Source organism: Dermochelys coriacea, chromosome 23, assembly GCF_009764565.3.
Source record: "Dermochelys coriacea isolate rDerCor1 chromosome 23, rDerCor1.pri.v4, whole genome shotgun sequence".
In the NCBI taxonomy this organism is placed as follows: domain Eukaryota; kingdom Metazoa; phylum Chordata; order Testudines; family Dermochelyidae; genus Dermochelys; species Dermochelys coriacea.
Window position 1 is genome coordinate 7,081,306 of NC_050090.1, and position 15,458 is coordinate 7,096,763.

General features: G+C 50.8%; 1 protein-coding gene and 1 long non-coding RNA gene across 7 annotated transcripts in view; both read left to right on the forward strand.

Moving 5' to 3' along the window:
* The window catches only part of LOC119847023 (CLK4 associating serine/arginine rich protein), a 40,275-nt gene that overhangs the window by 6,325 nt on the left and 18,492 nt on the right, over positions 1–15,458 (forward strand). For all 6 annotated transcript variants that reach the window (XR_005290051.2, XM_038381379.2, XM_038381378.2 and 3 more), the window contains 10 exons: positions 414–511; positions 4,131–4,232; positions 5,805–5,884; positions 6,488–6,572; positions 7,305–7,450; positions 8,269–8,365; positions 9,298–9,376; positions 9,769–9,842; positions 14,506–14,547; positions 14,855–15,076. Coding sequence is in view for 5 of the 6 variants with exons in the window: in XM_038381379.2 (XP_038237307.1) it covers positions 414–511; positions 4,131–4,232; positions 5,805–5,884; positions 6,488–6,572; positions 7,305–7,450; positions 8,269–8,365; positions 9,298–9,376; positions 9,769–9,842; positions 14,506–14,547; positions 14,855–15,076 (1,025 nt within the window). In the remaining variant the exon portion in view is untranslated. The remainder of the gene's footprint in view (positions 1–413; positions 512–4,130; positions 4,233–5,804; positions 5,885–6,487; positions 6,573–7,304; positions 7,451–8,268; positions 8,366–9,297; positions 9,377–9,768; positions 9,843–14,505; positions 14,548–14,854; positions 15,077–15,458) is intronic.
* On the forward strand, positions 11,241–13,291 carry LOC122457240. The gene is made up of 2 exons (XR_006276717.1): positions 11,241–13,010; positions 13,228–13,291. It is a non-coding gene; the product is annotated as an uncharacterized LOC122457240 (long non-coding RNA).

A 15,458-nucleotide genomic window follows, 5' to 3' on the forward strand; every position in this document is an offset into this window, starting at 1 on the left:
TGGTTGACACATACGAAGGAATCGAATCCAGCTCCTTCCGTCTCAGCTGTACTGGCTCTGCAGGGCTAAGAACAGTGAAAATTTTTGTCAGTAAAGGCATCAGGCTTGACCCCGATAAGTGCATGAAGCAGATTCAAGTAAGCAGGGGCTGCTCCTATTGTGCTTTTCAGTGTAGCTCAGCACTTTAATTGCTGCTGCCTGAGATCCCCAGGATGTAACACCCCCCTGCATATGGTACTGTCAGACTCTCTGCTCTGAAGGGATTTCACTTGTAGCTTTAATGATTGCTTAAACCCCTTACAATGGCTTTGGATTCAGCCATTCAGTGTCTGCATAACTTGGTGCCTTGCTCAAACTGACCAGATCCCGTAAAATGCCAGCCTTATACATCTTGTTGTTTGTGCTTCTTCCAGAAAAAGGACCCAGCTCAGTTCCTCCAAGTGCATGGCCGGGCGTGTAAGGTCCACTTGGATTCTGCCGTTGCTCTTGCAGCTGAAAGTCCTGTCAACATGTGAGTAGCTTGAGCGGGCCCTGCCTGCTAGCTCCGCACTGACAGGCAGGGAGCATAGTGAAGCAGATGGGGATTGTGGCTGGAAGGCCCTCGAAGGGGCACCATCAACTTGCTCTCTCTTCGGTGTGTCTGTTGTACTGCTAGTGGGATCCCGTAAGGTGACCAAGTGAAGGAGAAGAGGGGGAAGGTCTGGAGCGTTCATGCACAAAAGCAGACAAACAGGGTCAGCGATGCTGAGTCCCTTCTGTGGCCAGTTTCTTCCCCTCATGTTCACACAGCACTGTAGAAATCTCTTTAAAAGGTGGGAAGAAATGGCTGTAAACCCCCCAGAATTGGTGGGAGGCTTGGTGCAATGAAGCTCCTTTGCTGTCTGCACTTCAGGCTGACTGTCCCTTGAGCATGCTACCTGTGAGCTCGACTATGCAAAGGTCAACGTCGGCTTGGCAGGGGCATGCCATCTTGTGAGTACAGTTCTGTACCCTAGGGAGTGACCTTCCCCCCTTTCCCCCCTATCCTCAGGGCATATGATCAGCATCTCAGCACAGGAACCTTGGGTCCAATCCCCAGAAACAGTGGAGACTGTGGAAATGGCTAGTTCTCCCCGTAATAAGTCAAGGTACATGAGTAGGGCCCTACCAAATTCACAGCTGTGAAAAACGCGTCACGGACTGTGAAATCTGGTCTTTTGTGTACTTTTACCTTATATTATACAGATTTCACAGGGGAGACCAGCATTTCTCAAACTGGGGTCCCGACCCAAAAGGTGATGGGCGGGGGGGGGGGGGGGGCGTTACAAGATTATTCTAAAGAGGTGGCAATATCACGACCCTTACTTCTGCGCTACCTTCAGAGCTGGGTGGAGAGAAGCGGCGGCTGCTAGCCCGGCACCCAGCTCTGAAGGCAGCACGGCCAGCAGCAGCGCAGAAGTAAGGGTGGCAATGGGTGGCCAGAGAGTGGCAGCTGCTAGCTGAGGGCCCAGCTCTGAAGGCAGCGGCTAAGAAGTAAGGGTAGCAATACCATACCATTCTCACTTCTGTGTTGCTTCTGGCAGTGGTGTGGCCTGCAGAGCTGGGCTCCTGGCCAGCAGCTGCCACACTCTGGCTGCCCAGTTCTGAAGGCAGTGCTGCCAGCAGCAGCAGCGCAGAGGTAAGGGTGGCAATAACACAACCCCCCGACAATAACCTTGTGACGCCCCTACTGCCCTCCTTTGGGTCAGGACCCCTACAGGTACAGCATCGTGAAATTTCAGATTTAAATATCTGAAATAAGGAAATTATGATTTTTAAAATCCTATGACCATGAAATTGACCAAAATGGACCGTGAATTTGGTAGGGCCCTATACATGAGGCAGGCAAGGCCTTAGCCAAACCTCTCTGTGGAGCTGGGGTCCTGCCGCAGGTTTGTGTTGGGGGATGGGAGACCACAGGGAGCTGTTCTCTCTGGCACAGGCTGACTGTTGGACAGTGGTTTGAGGGGAGACTGTCCAGGCTCAGACCCTCCCTCCTCATGGCTCCTTCTGACTCTTTATCCTCCCTAAGGCAAGTTGGCCTCTTTTCAAACTGAGGCAAGTTCAAAGCTGTCTCCCATTCCCCACCCCAGGAGTGGGGCAAGTGCTGCATCTTGGTGGATAGAGGTGCCTTCGAAACCATCCTCTGCCTGTTGTTTACCTTTAGAAGAAGCAGGAACATCCAGTCGGCTCTTCCCCATCTTGCAGGGCGCTCATTGATGGGTGGGCAGTCAGCTGGACTGGCTGCGTTCTCTGCTCTTCATTGGAGGGACGGGCATGAAGGATCTTTCTGCCAGCTGCCAAGTCTGAGTGAAATACACAGGAACAAGGAGTTCTGAGGTGTCTGGCTCCACCTCCTTCCCCTCCTGAGTGCTCAGTTTTCACTAGTGTTTTCCAGCAGAGAGCACGCTGTGTGGACAATTCCTAATGTTAATAATGAGCAGAGGCCCCTCCCTTGCACTTTATTTTAAAGGATCCCACAAGCCCCAGGAATTTCTTTTGGCAGCACCTCTGAGGAGATACCCGTTACACATAACAAGTTCATTGTCTTCCTCCCCACTGGGGTGGTGAGTAAAGTATGAAAGTCCAAGTGCACCAGTGTTTTTATGCTTGACTACTTCGCCCTGCTGAGGTGAAGAACAAGACTCTCAAAGGGATGGCACTAAGGCTCAGGGTAACAGGTGGCTGCTTGTATTAATTTAGGGGGAATAAATTAGTCAAAGAGTCAAAGACGGTCACGTGACCTGGTCAGAGTGTTAAACAAGGTTCAGGGTTTGGTATACAGAGACCTCAGCCAGCTTAGTGCCATGGCAAACATACAATTAAAAATCCCTCTAGCCTTTTATTACAGATACAGGAGAAGTAGAATCCGTTGAAGCATTCGAAATGTAAAGTATTAAGTAAGACTTTTATTGCAACAACATCCCTTGTTCCCTTTCTTTAGCTGGAGACCATTTTTAGAAGGGGAAAAAACCCTTGTGTGACAGTCTCTTAGATGATATCAAAGATAACTGTTCTTTTTGGGGAAAAGAGGGGCTGGAGCTGTTGTTGTTAAGGTCTATTCCTGTTTCCTAGAAGACAAAACAAACACTGCTAGAAAAACACAGGCCCCTTTAAGACCTGGCAAACTTGTATCAGCATCAGGCTGTTTAGGGCCGAGTCTTTAGTTGCCTGTCTGATCACAGGCTTACAGCGGTGTTTACAAAATATACAGTCTTCGCCTGCTAAGTCAGACTCTTATTAAATAGAAGGCAAAGGGAGAGGGAGAGGAAAGAGAAGAAATAAGGCAGAGAAGGACAAAGGTGCACATGGAGGTGCAGGATAACAATCTCGCATTCCAGATAATTTTCAGGATTTAGCCAGTGGAGGTGGCGCTGTCATCTGGGTCCCTCTCTTTGGCCTGGTTTGGTCTGGACTTCTCTTGGGATTAGAATGCCCAAGGCTTAGCAGTGGTATGGTGGATACCAATGTTTCAGAAGATGGTGGGGTAGCAGCCATCACTCCTCCTTGTTTTAGTCACCCAGCATTGTTCTTGTTGATTTTTTCCCCCCTAAAATCTTTCCTTTTGAGGATCCCAAGACAGAGTGATGGAAGGAATAGCACACTCCTTTGTTATTTTGTTCATCAGTTAGGCTTAGTTTTTGACACACCAGTTTGGGGTTATTGATTTCCGATCCCACGCTTTTCTGTTTACCAGGCATGATGTCCATCTCACATACTTGAGTTATATTAGGAGGTCTTTCTATTTAGACTCACTTAGTTTTTCTGTCTCATTTTGCCACCTTTTCCCATTGACAGTTATTGTTATAGATTATTGTGACATTTGATGAAGTTTTATCCACTTTCCTGCAGTTAGGCTTATACCTAGGGTAGGCCTACTAGGCTCCGATTGTCACTACACACTGGCTCTGGCTAAGAGCGTGTCCCATTGTGTACCATGCAGCAGAGCCAGTGCACAGATGTCACGGGACTGAACTGCGTTGGGTCTAGACTGAGTGCCCCAGCACCTCTGAGTTCCTCTTCATAGCAGCTTGTCTCTCTGGCAGGTCTGTCATTTGTATCCAATTGAAGTGCTAAATGACCTTGGTTTGTCTTTTGCTCTCTTGCTGCAGGATGCCCTGGCAAGGGGATACGAACAACATGATCGACCGGTTTGATGTGCGAGCTCACCTGGACTACATTCCCATGTACACCCCACCACTGCTCAACCCAATGTAAGCCATTTCTATGGAGTGCTGCTTAGGAGCAATGCTCCAGAAGACCCCAACCTCGTCCTTTCTCGCAGGGCATAGAGTGCTGGGTGATCAGTGCAGACCAGTGGGACTCGGGAGCGTTCCATGTTGTTGCTGTTGGTATCCCTTAGGACATAGGGTTGGTAAATGTAACCTGACCCCGACTTTCCAGGCTGTCCAACACTGGTGATGATGGGGCGCTGGAGAGGGTTCTCCAAGTGTGGATCTGCTTAACATGGCTCTGAAAGGACCCTGTGGCACTGGGATTCCATGTTTCTGATTGGTTCTGGGTTGAATGTGCTTGGCTTCCAAGTAAAAAGACTGTTTCCTCCTACCTCCCCCATCTACCGGCTCGCAGACCTGACCCAGGCTCAGAGTCATACCAGGGTCTCTTTTCACATGTCATTGCTATAATATTCTGCCAAACAAATAAGGGGCCCAGGGCAGCTCCATTGGCTTGCCCAGGTATGGCTGATGGGAACAAAGCAAGCAGGACTTCTGTGGTTGAAGCCTTTGCTCTATTGGCTCTGCAACCCTAAGAAATCCAAAATAATTGATGAGGGGAGGCCATCGGTTCACATATGGAGCAGAGCTAAGTAGAAAGATCCATTTACAGAGTCCATTTTGGAACAGAACTTCACTAAATGGGGTTTTCCCTTGAACATCTGATCTCTGGTACTTCCAGCTCTGACCCCAGCACTAAAGGGAGCTGGGATCTCCCTTAGTTTAAAAATTTGGTAAGAATTGCCAAGGCAGTTGACTCTGGAGTCTGCCAGATCAAAGGAGCAGGTTCTGTCCCTGCACGACTCTGCCCATGTGGCTCCCTGCTTCCCATCCTGGTGTAGAGAGAGCTGCATTGGGTGGACTGGACTGGAGGTGGGTTTATTTGGGAAATGGCCAGGAGACTTCTAGATGGGTTCCCTTCCTGCCCATCCCCTCCATCTGCCGCTCCTCCCATCCAGATTCTAGACTCTGCAAAGTCTCTACTGAATCCTGCAGAAACAGCTTCAATAACTAAATTTCACCAGCCAGCTCTCCCCTCTCAGAGCTCGTCTTCTCTGAATTTAATGTTTCTAAGCCAAGTCAGCTGTAAGTGGGGACGACCCTGCATATCTCCCAAGCACACCAGATTTCCAGGCATGTTGGCCCCTGTGAAACTTTAGGCCAACTGGGTTTCAGGGGAGGGAGAGTTGCACCAGGTTTGTAAAGGAGAGCTAGCTTCAGCCTTGCCTATGAAGACTCCCGTGCAGCCTCCTGCTGAGCTCTGTTAATAGCCCATGGAAGTCATTGATGCACGGGGATGGCCACCAAGGGGTTAATGTCGTACTATTTGAACAGTGGAGTTAGCAGAATGCAGCCGCAATTGCTTTAGAGTCCAATTTCCATAAGTGTTTTGCTGAGATTTGACATGGGAGCCTGAATCTCACAGGAAGTCACTTGTGGAAATGGGCCATGGGCTGCTAAGTCACTGAAGTGCTTCTGAGCTGGTCACCTTTAGTTCTGTCCTGTCTGCCCAGTTGTCTCCTGGTGCCAGTGTGTGTTCTTGCTTCTCAGCTCTCCTGAGCAGGAGTCGGATGAGAGGAAGTGTAACTACGAGCGCTACAGGGGTCTGGTGCAGAACGACTTCGCTGGCAGTAAGTGTCTGTTGGAGACCACTGTCCTCTGGGGCACGGAGACATCCTTGGGGGCGATGCTGTGAGGAGAAACTGGCTCTGGTGAGAGGTATCAGCTGGCAACAGCAGGGCATAGTTCCTGACACCACTCTGTGAACTTCTGCTCTTCTGTGCTCTGCCAGGAGGAAGGGGAGGAGGAGGGACCCTCCCTCCCCCTCATGGCCCGTTCGACTCTTGGGTTCTCTGCCAAGAATAACACTGAGGGGGCAGTTAGAGCACTATTTGGTAACTTGCACATGTCACCTAGCCCTTCACCTAGGAGTCCTCAAGCAGTCATCAGCTGGTAACAGCTTTCAGCTGCTCCTGGGCAAGGCTGCATTCCAACCAATGACTTCTAGGATTCAGGATCAGCAATCCATCCCTGTTCCCCTACGCTCTCCCGGCTCTTGAGCAGGGATCCTGCTCTGCTCATGTGGTTTGATGATGCATACAGGAGAGACTCCCTCTTACCTGTGTCACCTCGAATGAGCCCCGTCACTCAGCTGTAATCAAGGCCTGTTGGCATTGGTGTTTGCCCTCAAGCTGGCATGTAACTCCCTTGTCTGTCTGTCTCTCTGTCTGAAGTCTCAGAGGAGCAGTGTCTCTATCAGATCTATATTGATGAGCTCTATGGGGGACTCCAGAAGCCCAATGAGGATGAGAAAAAGAAGTGAGTATGGGGGAAAAGAGGGTCGGTGCTGGTCCCCAGTGGCGTGCGTGCTGAGCTGCCCCTCTAGGCATGCTTTTGGAGGAGACAGAAGTGAATGCATTTGTGCCCCAGGTTGGATCAGAATGAACAACCACTGCCCCCTGAGCCCCATCTCCCCGGGCCTGCAGGGCATCAGTCCTTCCTCTCTGCCCTGCCTCAGAATTAGGCTTTCCAGGGAGTGTGTGAGTGGCTGATACCTGATGCTGCAGAGGAAGTCCTTCCCTCCTCTTCCTGAATAATAAAGCTGCTGGACAGGAGTAGCATTGGGGACAATTCCTTCCTGACCCTGCGGTGCTCAGCTTGTCCTGAAGCCTGAGACTGGGTTATTTCTGCCTCGGTGCCAGTATTCCGACCAGTCAGACTGCATGCGTAGCACCGCCCAGCGGTTGGGAGAGATGGAATACGAAGAAAGGGAGCCCTTTTTCCTTGTGCTCCTCGCCTGGTGCCTCAGCACGGCTTCAGAGGAGGGCAAGGTGATGTGCTTATGTGTCTGGGGCCGGGGGGAGGCTTACAGGGCTCTTTCTGTAGTGGTTCTCAGTTAACTATGCTTTGGGTTTTCAAAGGTAACTGAGGCAACGTGGGGGTCAATGAGAGAGCAGGGAAAGCTGGTGCTGCAAGACTCCAGGGACCTTGGGTGGGTGCCCTGTGCCCTTGCCCTGGCAGTACACGTTTACAGACAGTGTTTGTGCCCAGGCTTGCGGAGAAGAAGGCATCAATTGGCTACACATACGAGGACAGCACCGTGGCCGAGCTCGAGAACTCCTTGGAGAAGCGGGGAGACGAGGAGGATTCTGAGGAGGACAGCAACACAGATGAGGATGAAGTCATTCCGGATATCGGTGTGTCTTGCTTGCCCAGGCAGTCCTGCCTCGGGATATCGCCTGTGCAGGCTGTGTTTGGGTAGCCTCCCCCCGACCCCACACGCACAGACTGGCTTTCCCAGACCTTGTGCTTACGAGTTCATCCTTCAAGTGCCAACTCCCCAGTGTGTTGGGCACATATCTGTTTTATGTGGTGCCTGTGTGTATCTCTAGGGGAGGGGTGTGGGGGAGCAGTGTGTTGCAGTGCAGTTGCTGTGGGGAGTCCTGCCTAACATGGCCAACCCTTCCCAGTCCCCTCCTCCCTTCATGCATCGGTGGGTGCTTGCAGGGGTCTTGGATGCTGGCTAGGGTTGTGTTCTCTTCCCCCACCATCACCCATTGCAGACCTGTCCCCTGCTGCTGCCTTAGGGCTTGTAAACAGCTCCTGGGGAATGGGAGTCTGGTGGCTGACCTCAGAGCCCTGGGTTGGGCGGGAGCTGCTGTCCCTGCTTCCCCAGCTGAGCTCAGGTAAAGCTGCTGCCATGTGTTCCAGTGGGGAGGGTGAGAGGGGCTGCTCCCCAGCTCTACCCTCTCAATCCTGTGAGCAGTGGGTGGAGGACCATGTAGGGGTGGAGGGGGCATGTTCACTGAGCTCAGCACCAGAAACGGGACTCCTGAAAGGCCCAAGAAAGTCCTGTGGCCCCCACATTTCAAATCTCAGTTGCACTATGGTGCAGCAGATACTCCAGCAACACCCCAGCTGGCTCCGGGGCAGCTGGAGAGCAGCCCAGCTCAGCTGTCTGCCCTGAACACTGGTGAGGCCTGCAGGCACGCTGACACCGGTACTCTGCTTGCAGATGTGGAAGTTGACGTGGATGAGTTAAATCAGGAGCAGGTGGCTGACCTGAATAAACAGGCGACCACATACGGGATGGCTGAGGGGGACTTCGTCAGGTACGGCCCGCGTGTGAGCCAGGGCTCAGAGCCGAGCTCAAGGCACACCACCAGGTGCTCTGGGGGGTTGGATTGCCATAGTCACGAGCCACATAGGGGAGCTATAGCTACTGAGGGATGTAGGGGGCAGATGTACCCACTGTGGCTTGGTGTGGGAGCTCTCATGGCAGCAGGCCTTTGGCAGCCCTGGCTTATGGGAAGTTGCTGCTGCCCCTCTGCCCACATGCATGGAGAAGGTTGCTTTGGGGCAGATGTGTGCAGCTGTCTGGATGCTGCAGGTATCGGTGAGAGGCTGGTGCAGCCTCAGGGCAGCCCCATGTGTTTGACTGGCTGCCTGCTGCATCACCTACCATACATGTGAAGTGCCAGCCCTCGGTGGGGAGGAGCGTCCAGCTCTGGCATCAGCACTGCTCCAGTCGAGGGGCAAAGCATCTGACCCAGGTGGCAGGAGAGCCAGGGAGAGGTGCAGAGTTAAATGCAGCTCCTCTCTTCACTGATGCACCTGGGAGAGCAGTGGCTGCTTAGTTAATTTTAGTGTAAGACCCTTTGGATGGCACCCGTCCTGCTTTCCGGGGCAGCCCTGACGCTGCTTCTGTGGACCGCTCCAACTTGGAGCTTCCTCCCGTGTGCCCGTGACACCCTGGTACCACTGGTACTGGTCAGTTTTAGACCCAGCCCCAGCTTAGCCCCTTGACTCTTCCGTTGAAGGCCCAAGTGCTCTGGTAGCAGTCCCTGTGCTAGAGGCAGATGCTGGGGCTGCATCAGGGTAGAGGCAGAGCAGAGGCTCTTGCTTGCCAGCACTTGTTGTGGTAGTGAAGTCCCTTTGTCACAGTGCATCCATGCCCCTGCTCTGTGTACCGCCATCCAAGGGCTGAGCAGGGCAGGCTCTGGAAGCAGCCACACTTAGCCAGCTTTCTTTCCTTTTCCGGAAGGATGCTGCGGAAGGACAAAGAGGAGGCAGAAGCCATTAAACACGCCAAAGCCCTCGAGGAGGAGAAAGCCATGTACTCGGTAAGGCGCAGCCCTGGGGAGGGCTGTCCAGCCAGGCCTCTTCCCAGCCCTGCTCTGATCTGCCTGTATTTCCCAAGCCTGACGAAGCCACTTTCCCCATGGGTCAGCGGTGCCCTCTGGAGAGCTCTTCTGCTTTCCAGCTAGGCCCTGCTTCCAGAGGGTTAGCAGTGGGATGCAGAGGAGGTTTTAAAAGACCTGGCCATGTTAGCCAGGACTCCCCACAGCTGGCCTGTACCTAGACTGGGGCAGCTCAGCCCAGAGGAGCTCGATGGGACAGACTGTCATTTCCCATCTCCTAGTACTGGGGTAGAGCAATGGAAGTGCTGAGCCATGGGCTGGGTGTTCCTGGTAGGCTTTCTTCCACCGCTCAGTGCTGGGCCTTTCTCATCTAGGGCCGTCGCTCTCGCAGACAGAGGAGGGAGTTTAGAGAGAAGCGCTTAAAAGGAAGAAAAATCAGTCCTCCCAGGTAAGGCGATGACGATGCAACGTCCCCCTGCAGCACGCTAGTCAGCCAGAGGGGCTGGCGAGCAACAGGGTGCTGGGGCGGGGCCTCTGGCACTAGTTGTCCTGGGCGCAAGGACTCGTCTCCCATGTCTGGCCCCTGCTGCAGTGTCAGGGCAGCTCCCCCAGCCCTGAACACAGCGACTCCTGGAATCATGGTTATTTCAAACAACTGGCTCTGAAAAGGCTCTGTCCACATGGATTCTGCTAGTGCAAGCTCGCCAAGGGGCTGGGCAGTATGATGCTTTCTTTGGCCAGGGGTCTGTGTGTAAGGTAGGGAATCCTCTGCTCTCACACGAATTTATAAGACAGTGATCTGGTAAATTCACTAGCTCTGTCCCTCAAGGTCTAAGGGCGGCTGGCTTAGCTCCAGATGTTCCATGTGCTTCCATCTCTGCCTCTCCTTGTCTGGACTCCTCTCCTCTGAACCCCTTTAGCAGGGAAGCTGGTGTCACCATTTGTTCGTGGGTCACAACTGAGAATACCAAATGCAGGACAAACTTCTGAGAAATAGGGCAGACACACCCCAAAACTGGTGGTTATTCTCCTATAAGATATACCAAACCAGCAACAAAAGTAAACTTTTTCACCACACTGGCTAACAGTCCTTGTATCACCACCAAAAACACTAAACTCAATGAGTGGTTATTTAAAATTAATTCCATCAAACAAAGGGCTCTTTACCCAATAGTCACACTGTTGCCAATCCTTTAGTATCTAAAATCTAAAGGTTTATTTATAAAAAAGAAAAAAAGAAAAGTGAGCGTTAAAATTGGTTAAAGGAATCAAATACAGTAATTGCCAAGTTCTTGGATCAGGCTTGTAGCAGAGATGGAATAAACTGCTGGCTTAAGTCAAATCTCTGATTGCTTCCAAATCATTGGAAGGTCCTCGATCCCTTGGTTAGAATGCTCCCATTAGTATAAATTCATAGTCCAGAGGTTTTAGCAGGAAAGAGGCAAAATGGAGATATTTCTAGGGCCGTTTATAGCTTCTGCCAAGTGAAGGGAAACCCATTGTTCTCACTGGAAAATTACAGGGAACAAGATGGTGTTTGGAGTCACATGGGCAAGTCAGGTATCCATGCATGCTTCGCTTAGTCATAGTAGAGGCCATCACAGGAAAAAGAAAAGGAGTACTTGTGGCACCTTAGAGACTAACAAATTTATTAGAGCATAAGCTTTCGTGAGCTACAGCTCACTTCATCGGATCACAGGAAAGTCCATTAAGTGTAGCTAGGCGTCTTCTACTGTGAGTTAAGTGTTCTTTGATGGGCCATTCAACTTGAATAGTTTCTTCACAATGTGCTGGCTAAACACCTTGTGGGTGTTTTCATATGAGCAAACATTTTGAAATACAGGTACATAGTTAATATTCATAACTTCAGATACAAAAATGATACATGCATACAAATAGCCTAACCATACTCAGCAAATCATAACTTTTCTTTTGATACCTTACTTTGACACACTTTGTGTAAGATCTGTTGCAATTGTATAACGGTAGCAACAATGATCTACGTGGTCATATTTTAATCAGACAATGTCACACCTCCAACGCAAAATTGATGCAGGAAGGGGTGTCCCAGACACTGCCGAATGCATCATAGGGGCTTCCCATTCTTGGTTCTATATTTCTACAGCTTCTGACCCAGAATTAGAAGTATCAGTGTATAACAGAAAAGATTAATCAAAATCATGTTTGGCTAAAACAGGCTTTTTCTTTGTAAGGTTCATTATGGAAGTAACAATATTATTGAATTCTTTTACAAACCAAGGTAAAACTTGGTTAGATCAATAGTGGATTGGATGTGCTCTTGCAGCATAATTTCTGCATGTCTCTCATGATCTTGCCATGAACTAATGAAAATAGTTAATTTATCCATGCAAGCTCTGGCAAATGTTTGGAACCCAATTAACATCAAGTCAATGTGGATATTAATGTTCTCCATAGTGTAGGAATCTTGGCATTTAGCCAGGAAAGCAATAGGGTGGTGTGCCTTAGTTTCCCTTTTCATACAGCACATTATGTCTATAATGCTTTCTCTGATGTGAAAAGTTTTAAGACTGGTTACAGGCACTGGCTGTGAAATATCAGTATCACAAGATCTTTTAACATAAAGTGTGTTGTCATGTAAAGAAACAGTAACCCATAAAGGCTTCTAGCACATAGTGAGTTCTTATGCACCACTCCCAAGGGTTTTTCCAAAAGATCATGCACACTGTACGTTTTTACAGTTTTTGGTATCCGCAACAAACTAGTCACAAGAGTTAACATTAGCAATAATATTAACATCATATCTGTCCCAGGTGTACATTTATAAGCATTTTTGTCCTGCCATACCTCTGGCTCAGTACTGTTGAGGTTTTGGCATTTTAGGGCTAACCTGTGGTTTCCATTAGCAAGATGAAGTTTTTCCCTTCCTCCCTGTCCTGAAGGGTCAAAATCTGAGCTATTTTGTGTAACAGAATCCATTGGCTGGCTAGGTGTGTCCTTTTTGCTAACAATTATGGTATGGGTAAGTCTTTTCTTCCCCTGTCAGTCAGATAATCTGCATCAACACAGACACTAGTTTGTTTACTAGTTTTCAGATTCTTAACCATTACCATCTCCAAGGCTGGACTCTGTCTTAAAGAGATACCATCCATTTTCACTAGCACGTTAGACTCAAGGTTCTTTTGTCCTTTAATTACCAATCTCTGCTTCCACATGGAATCAGATGTCAAGTCCACTAAGAGGCTACAAGTCATATCAAAGTATCTAGGAGTGAAAGTTTGCCTGCCATCTCCTGTATTCTCAAGAGATAACTGCACAGCTGTCCTGCTCTGTAGATTCAACTACTCAGTCCTCCACTGAACCTGAGACCCAGACTGTTCACTCACAGAATCAGTATGGAGACATTCATGTTCCAACAACATCGTCTTCCCAACAAGCTGGTCAAGCGCAGCCACTTGGTCATCACCATAGGGCTGTTCCAATTCCCTGACAATTTTCATTCCATCTGACGCCTTCTCTAAGTTATTCACACTGGGTCTTTCTAAAACAAAGTCAGTGGATCCATTTTCAACAGAAAAATTCTGGCTGTTAAGAACTGAAACAAATCTCTCAATCAACTGTTGCCTTCTACAGACAGGTTTCAGAGTAGCAGCCGTGTTAGTCTGTATTCGCAAAAATAAAAGGAGTACTTGTGGCACCTTAGAGACTAGCAAATTTATTTGAGCATAAGCTTCCGTGAGCTACAGCTCACTTCATCGGATGCATCTGATGAAGTGAGCTGTAGCTCACGAAAGCTTATGCTCAGATAAATTTGTTAGTCTCTAAGGTGCCACAAGTACGTCTTCTACGGACAGAAATTCATCTTGATCTACCTCAGTTAATTCACTTCCACACCCCTCAGTTACAGCAAACTGCTTGCAAAAACTACCATGAGGATTCTTCTCCATAGGAGCATCTTTAAGCAACAATTGACGTTTATCTTGCTCCACAGAAGCATTGCTCTGCAGAGCCACCACCACCTTCTTCTGAGTTTCACTTACACTCAGAATCACCGCTGGCCCATTAGGAGGATTTTTACACAACCCCCTTTTAGGCAAGCTGCTAGACTCCATAGTTAGAGGCATTCTCCTTCCCTTTGCAGCTTTCCTCACTGGCAACATGGCTCTACACACAATAACTTAGTTACAAGTTTCCACACACTGTCAGTGGGTGACGCAGTTAAATCACTTTCAGGCTCTCCTTGTGCCCTGGCTATGATATCGACCTGATTAAAGAGAGTTGTCATATCTTTACTCAGCAACACACTAGCAACAAGTAAAAGAGAAGCACCAGTATCGCCTGGTCCCTGGGACTAACTGGATGCAACCTAGTTACAACGTCATTCTCCCTAGCAGACACAAACTTAGGAACATTTCCTTCCTGGGCTTTAGTTAAATCCAGAATCAATTCTGATGCAACTGATAAATTTTCAACCATCATAGGCTGACAGGCTTCTTTTGTCTGCGTCACAAAGAGCTGGAGCAGCAGTTCTCAACTTGCGAGGACGCATGCGGCCCAATTAGCACACAGCTGCGGCCCCGCTCAGCTGTTTGCTAAAGGCCGGCCCGCGTGCCGGGGTTATGCCAGGTTCCCAGCTGCCCAGCGTGGAGGGGTCCGGCCAGGCTGCCCTGTGGGTCCAGGGCTCGCAGCCCCACCTCTCGCAAGCCCCGAGGCTGCCGCTGCCCTGCCACCTGGCTCCTACAGCCCAGGTAACGCATTGTGGGCCACCGCTGGTACCTCTGTGTTCTCACCTCCATGTAGAGCCAGTACAGGCCACGTGCACCACTTCCCTCTCTAGGAGAGGCTTCTGCTCCATTCAGAGGCCTTTGGCTCCCTCACTAACCCTTCTGCTTGTACCAGCAGATGAGGCCTGGGGGGGCTGCAACCCTGGTGGGGTGGGTTAAACCCAAGAGGAGTAGCTCTGCCCTGCTTCCTGCACTGAGTGGGGCACTCGGGAGGGTGAGCGGCATGGCTGTGCAGCCAGCTGGTCACTCCACAGGGCACCTGGCTGCTGGCCACATGGCAGGTTGTGCTCCTTGGATCTCTCTTTGGCCATTGCCACAGGCTTTCCCTAACGTGTTCTCTCTTTGCAGTTATGCGAGGAGAGACAGCCCCACATACGATCCCTACAAACGGTGAGTGCTTGTAGCTGCTGGGCATGGCTTGCTGGGCATGGCAGGAGTGATTTGGGGGAGAGGCCACTGCAGCGACAGTCTCTGAGGGGGATTCTTGTAGTTGACAGACTCTGGCTGTTTCTGAGGGGCCCTTGGGCTGGGGAAAGGTCACCCCTGCTGGACGTGCTGGGTCTGCTGCAGCCCTAGGGAGGTCCAGCAAGGGTCCAGAAGCTGCATCCACCCCAGCGTGCTGCCCCCCCTGGGGGAGCTCTTGGCAAATTCCACCTCCCACAGTGAAGCAGCCCTCCTGTTCTCACTTTGTTCCCAGGTCGCCTTCAGAATCCAGCTCCGAATCCCGCTCACGCTCTCGCTCGCCTTCCCCGGGCCAAGAAGAGAAGATCACGTTCATCACCAGTTTCGGGGGCAGTGACGAGGAAGCTGCTGCTGCTCAAGCCGGAGGAGTCCCCGGGAAAGCCGTCTCCCTTGGCAAGCCGCGCTCCACCCAAGTGCATCAGGGCAGCGCTGCAGCAGGTCATAGCGCCTCCTCCCGGTCGGTAACTCCCCCGTCTGGCTCGCTTTCCCAAACCTTAACACCAGAGACTCAGCAGGGGCTAACGGCCCATCTACGCGATTGGCCTGCACTCTCTGTGCCCCTGATGGGCACCAAGCCAAGCTGCCCCTGCTTGGAGACCCTGTCCAGTGGGACCTCTTGGCATCCAGTCCTTTCCAGCTGCCATTTTGTTCTCAGCCCTGCCCGCAGGCTGGCAAGGTGCTGTGTGGGGTGGCCAGTTGGGGGCACTGTCCAGGAGACTGAGCAAGAGGCCTGTTTGGATAGACAGTGCCTGGAAGGCCCTGAATAGTCAGATTCTCAACCTATGAGGGGAAGTCCGGGGGCAGCTTGTCCTGGGGCCCAGGGAAGGGACCTGGCATGT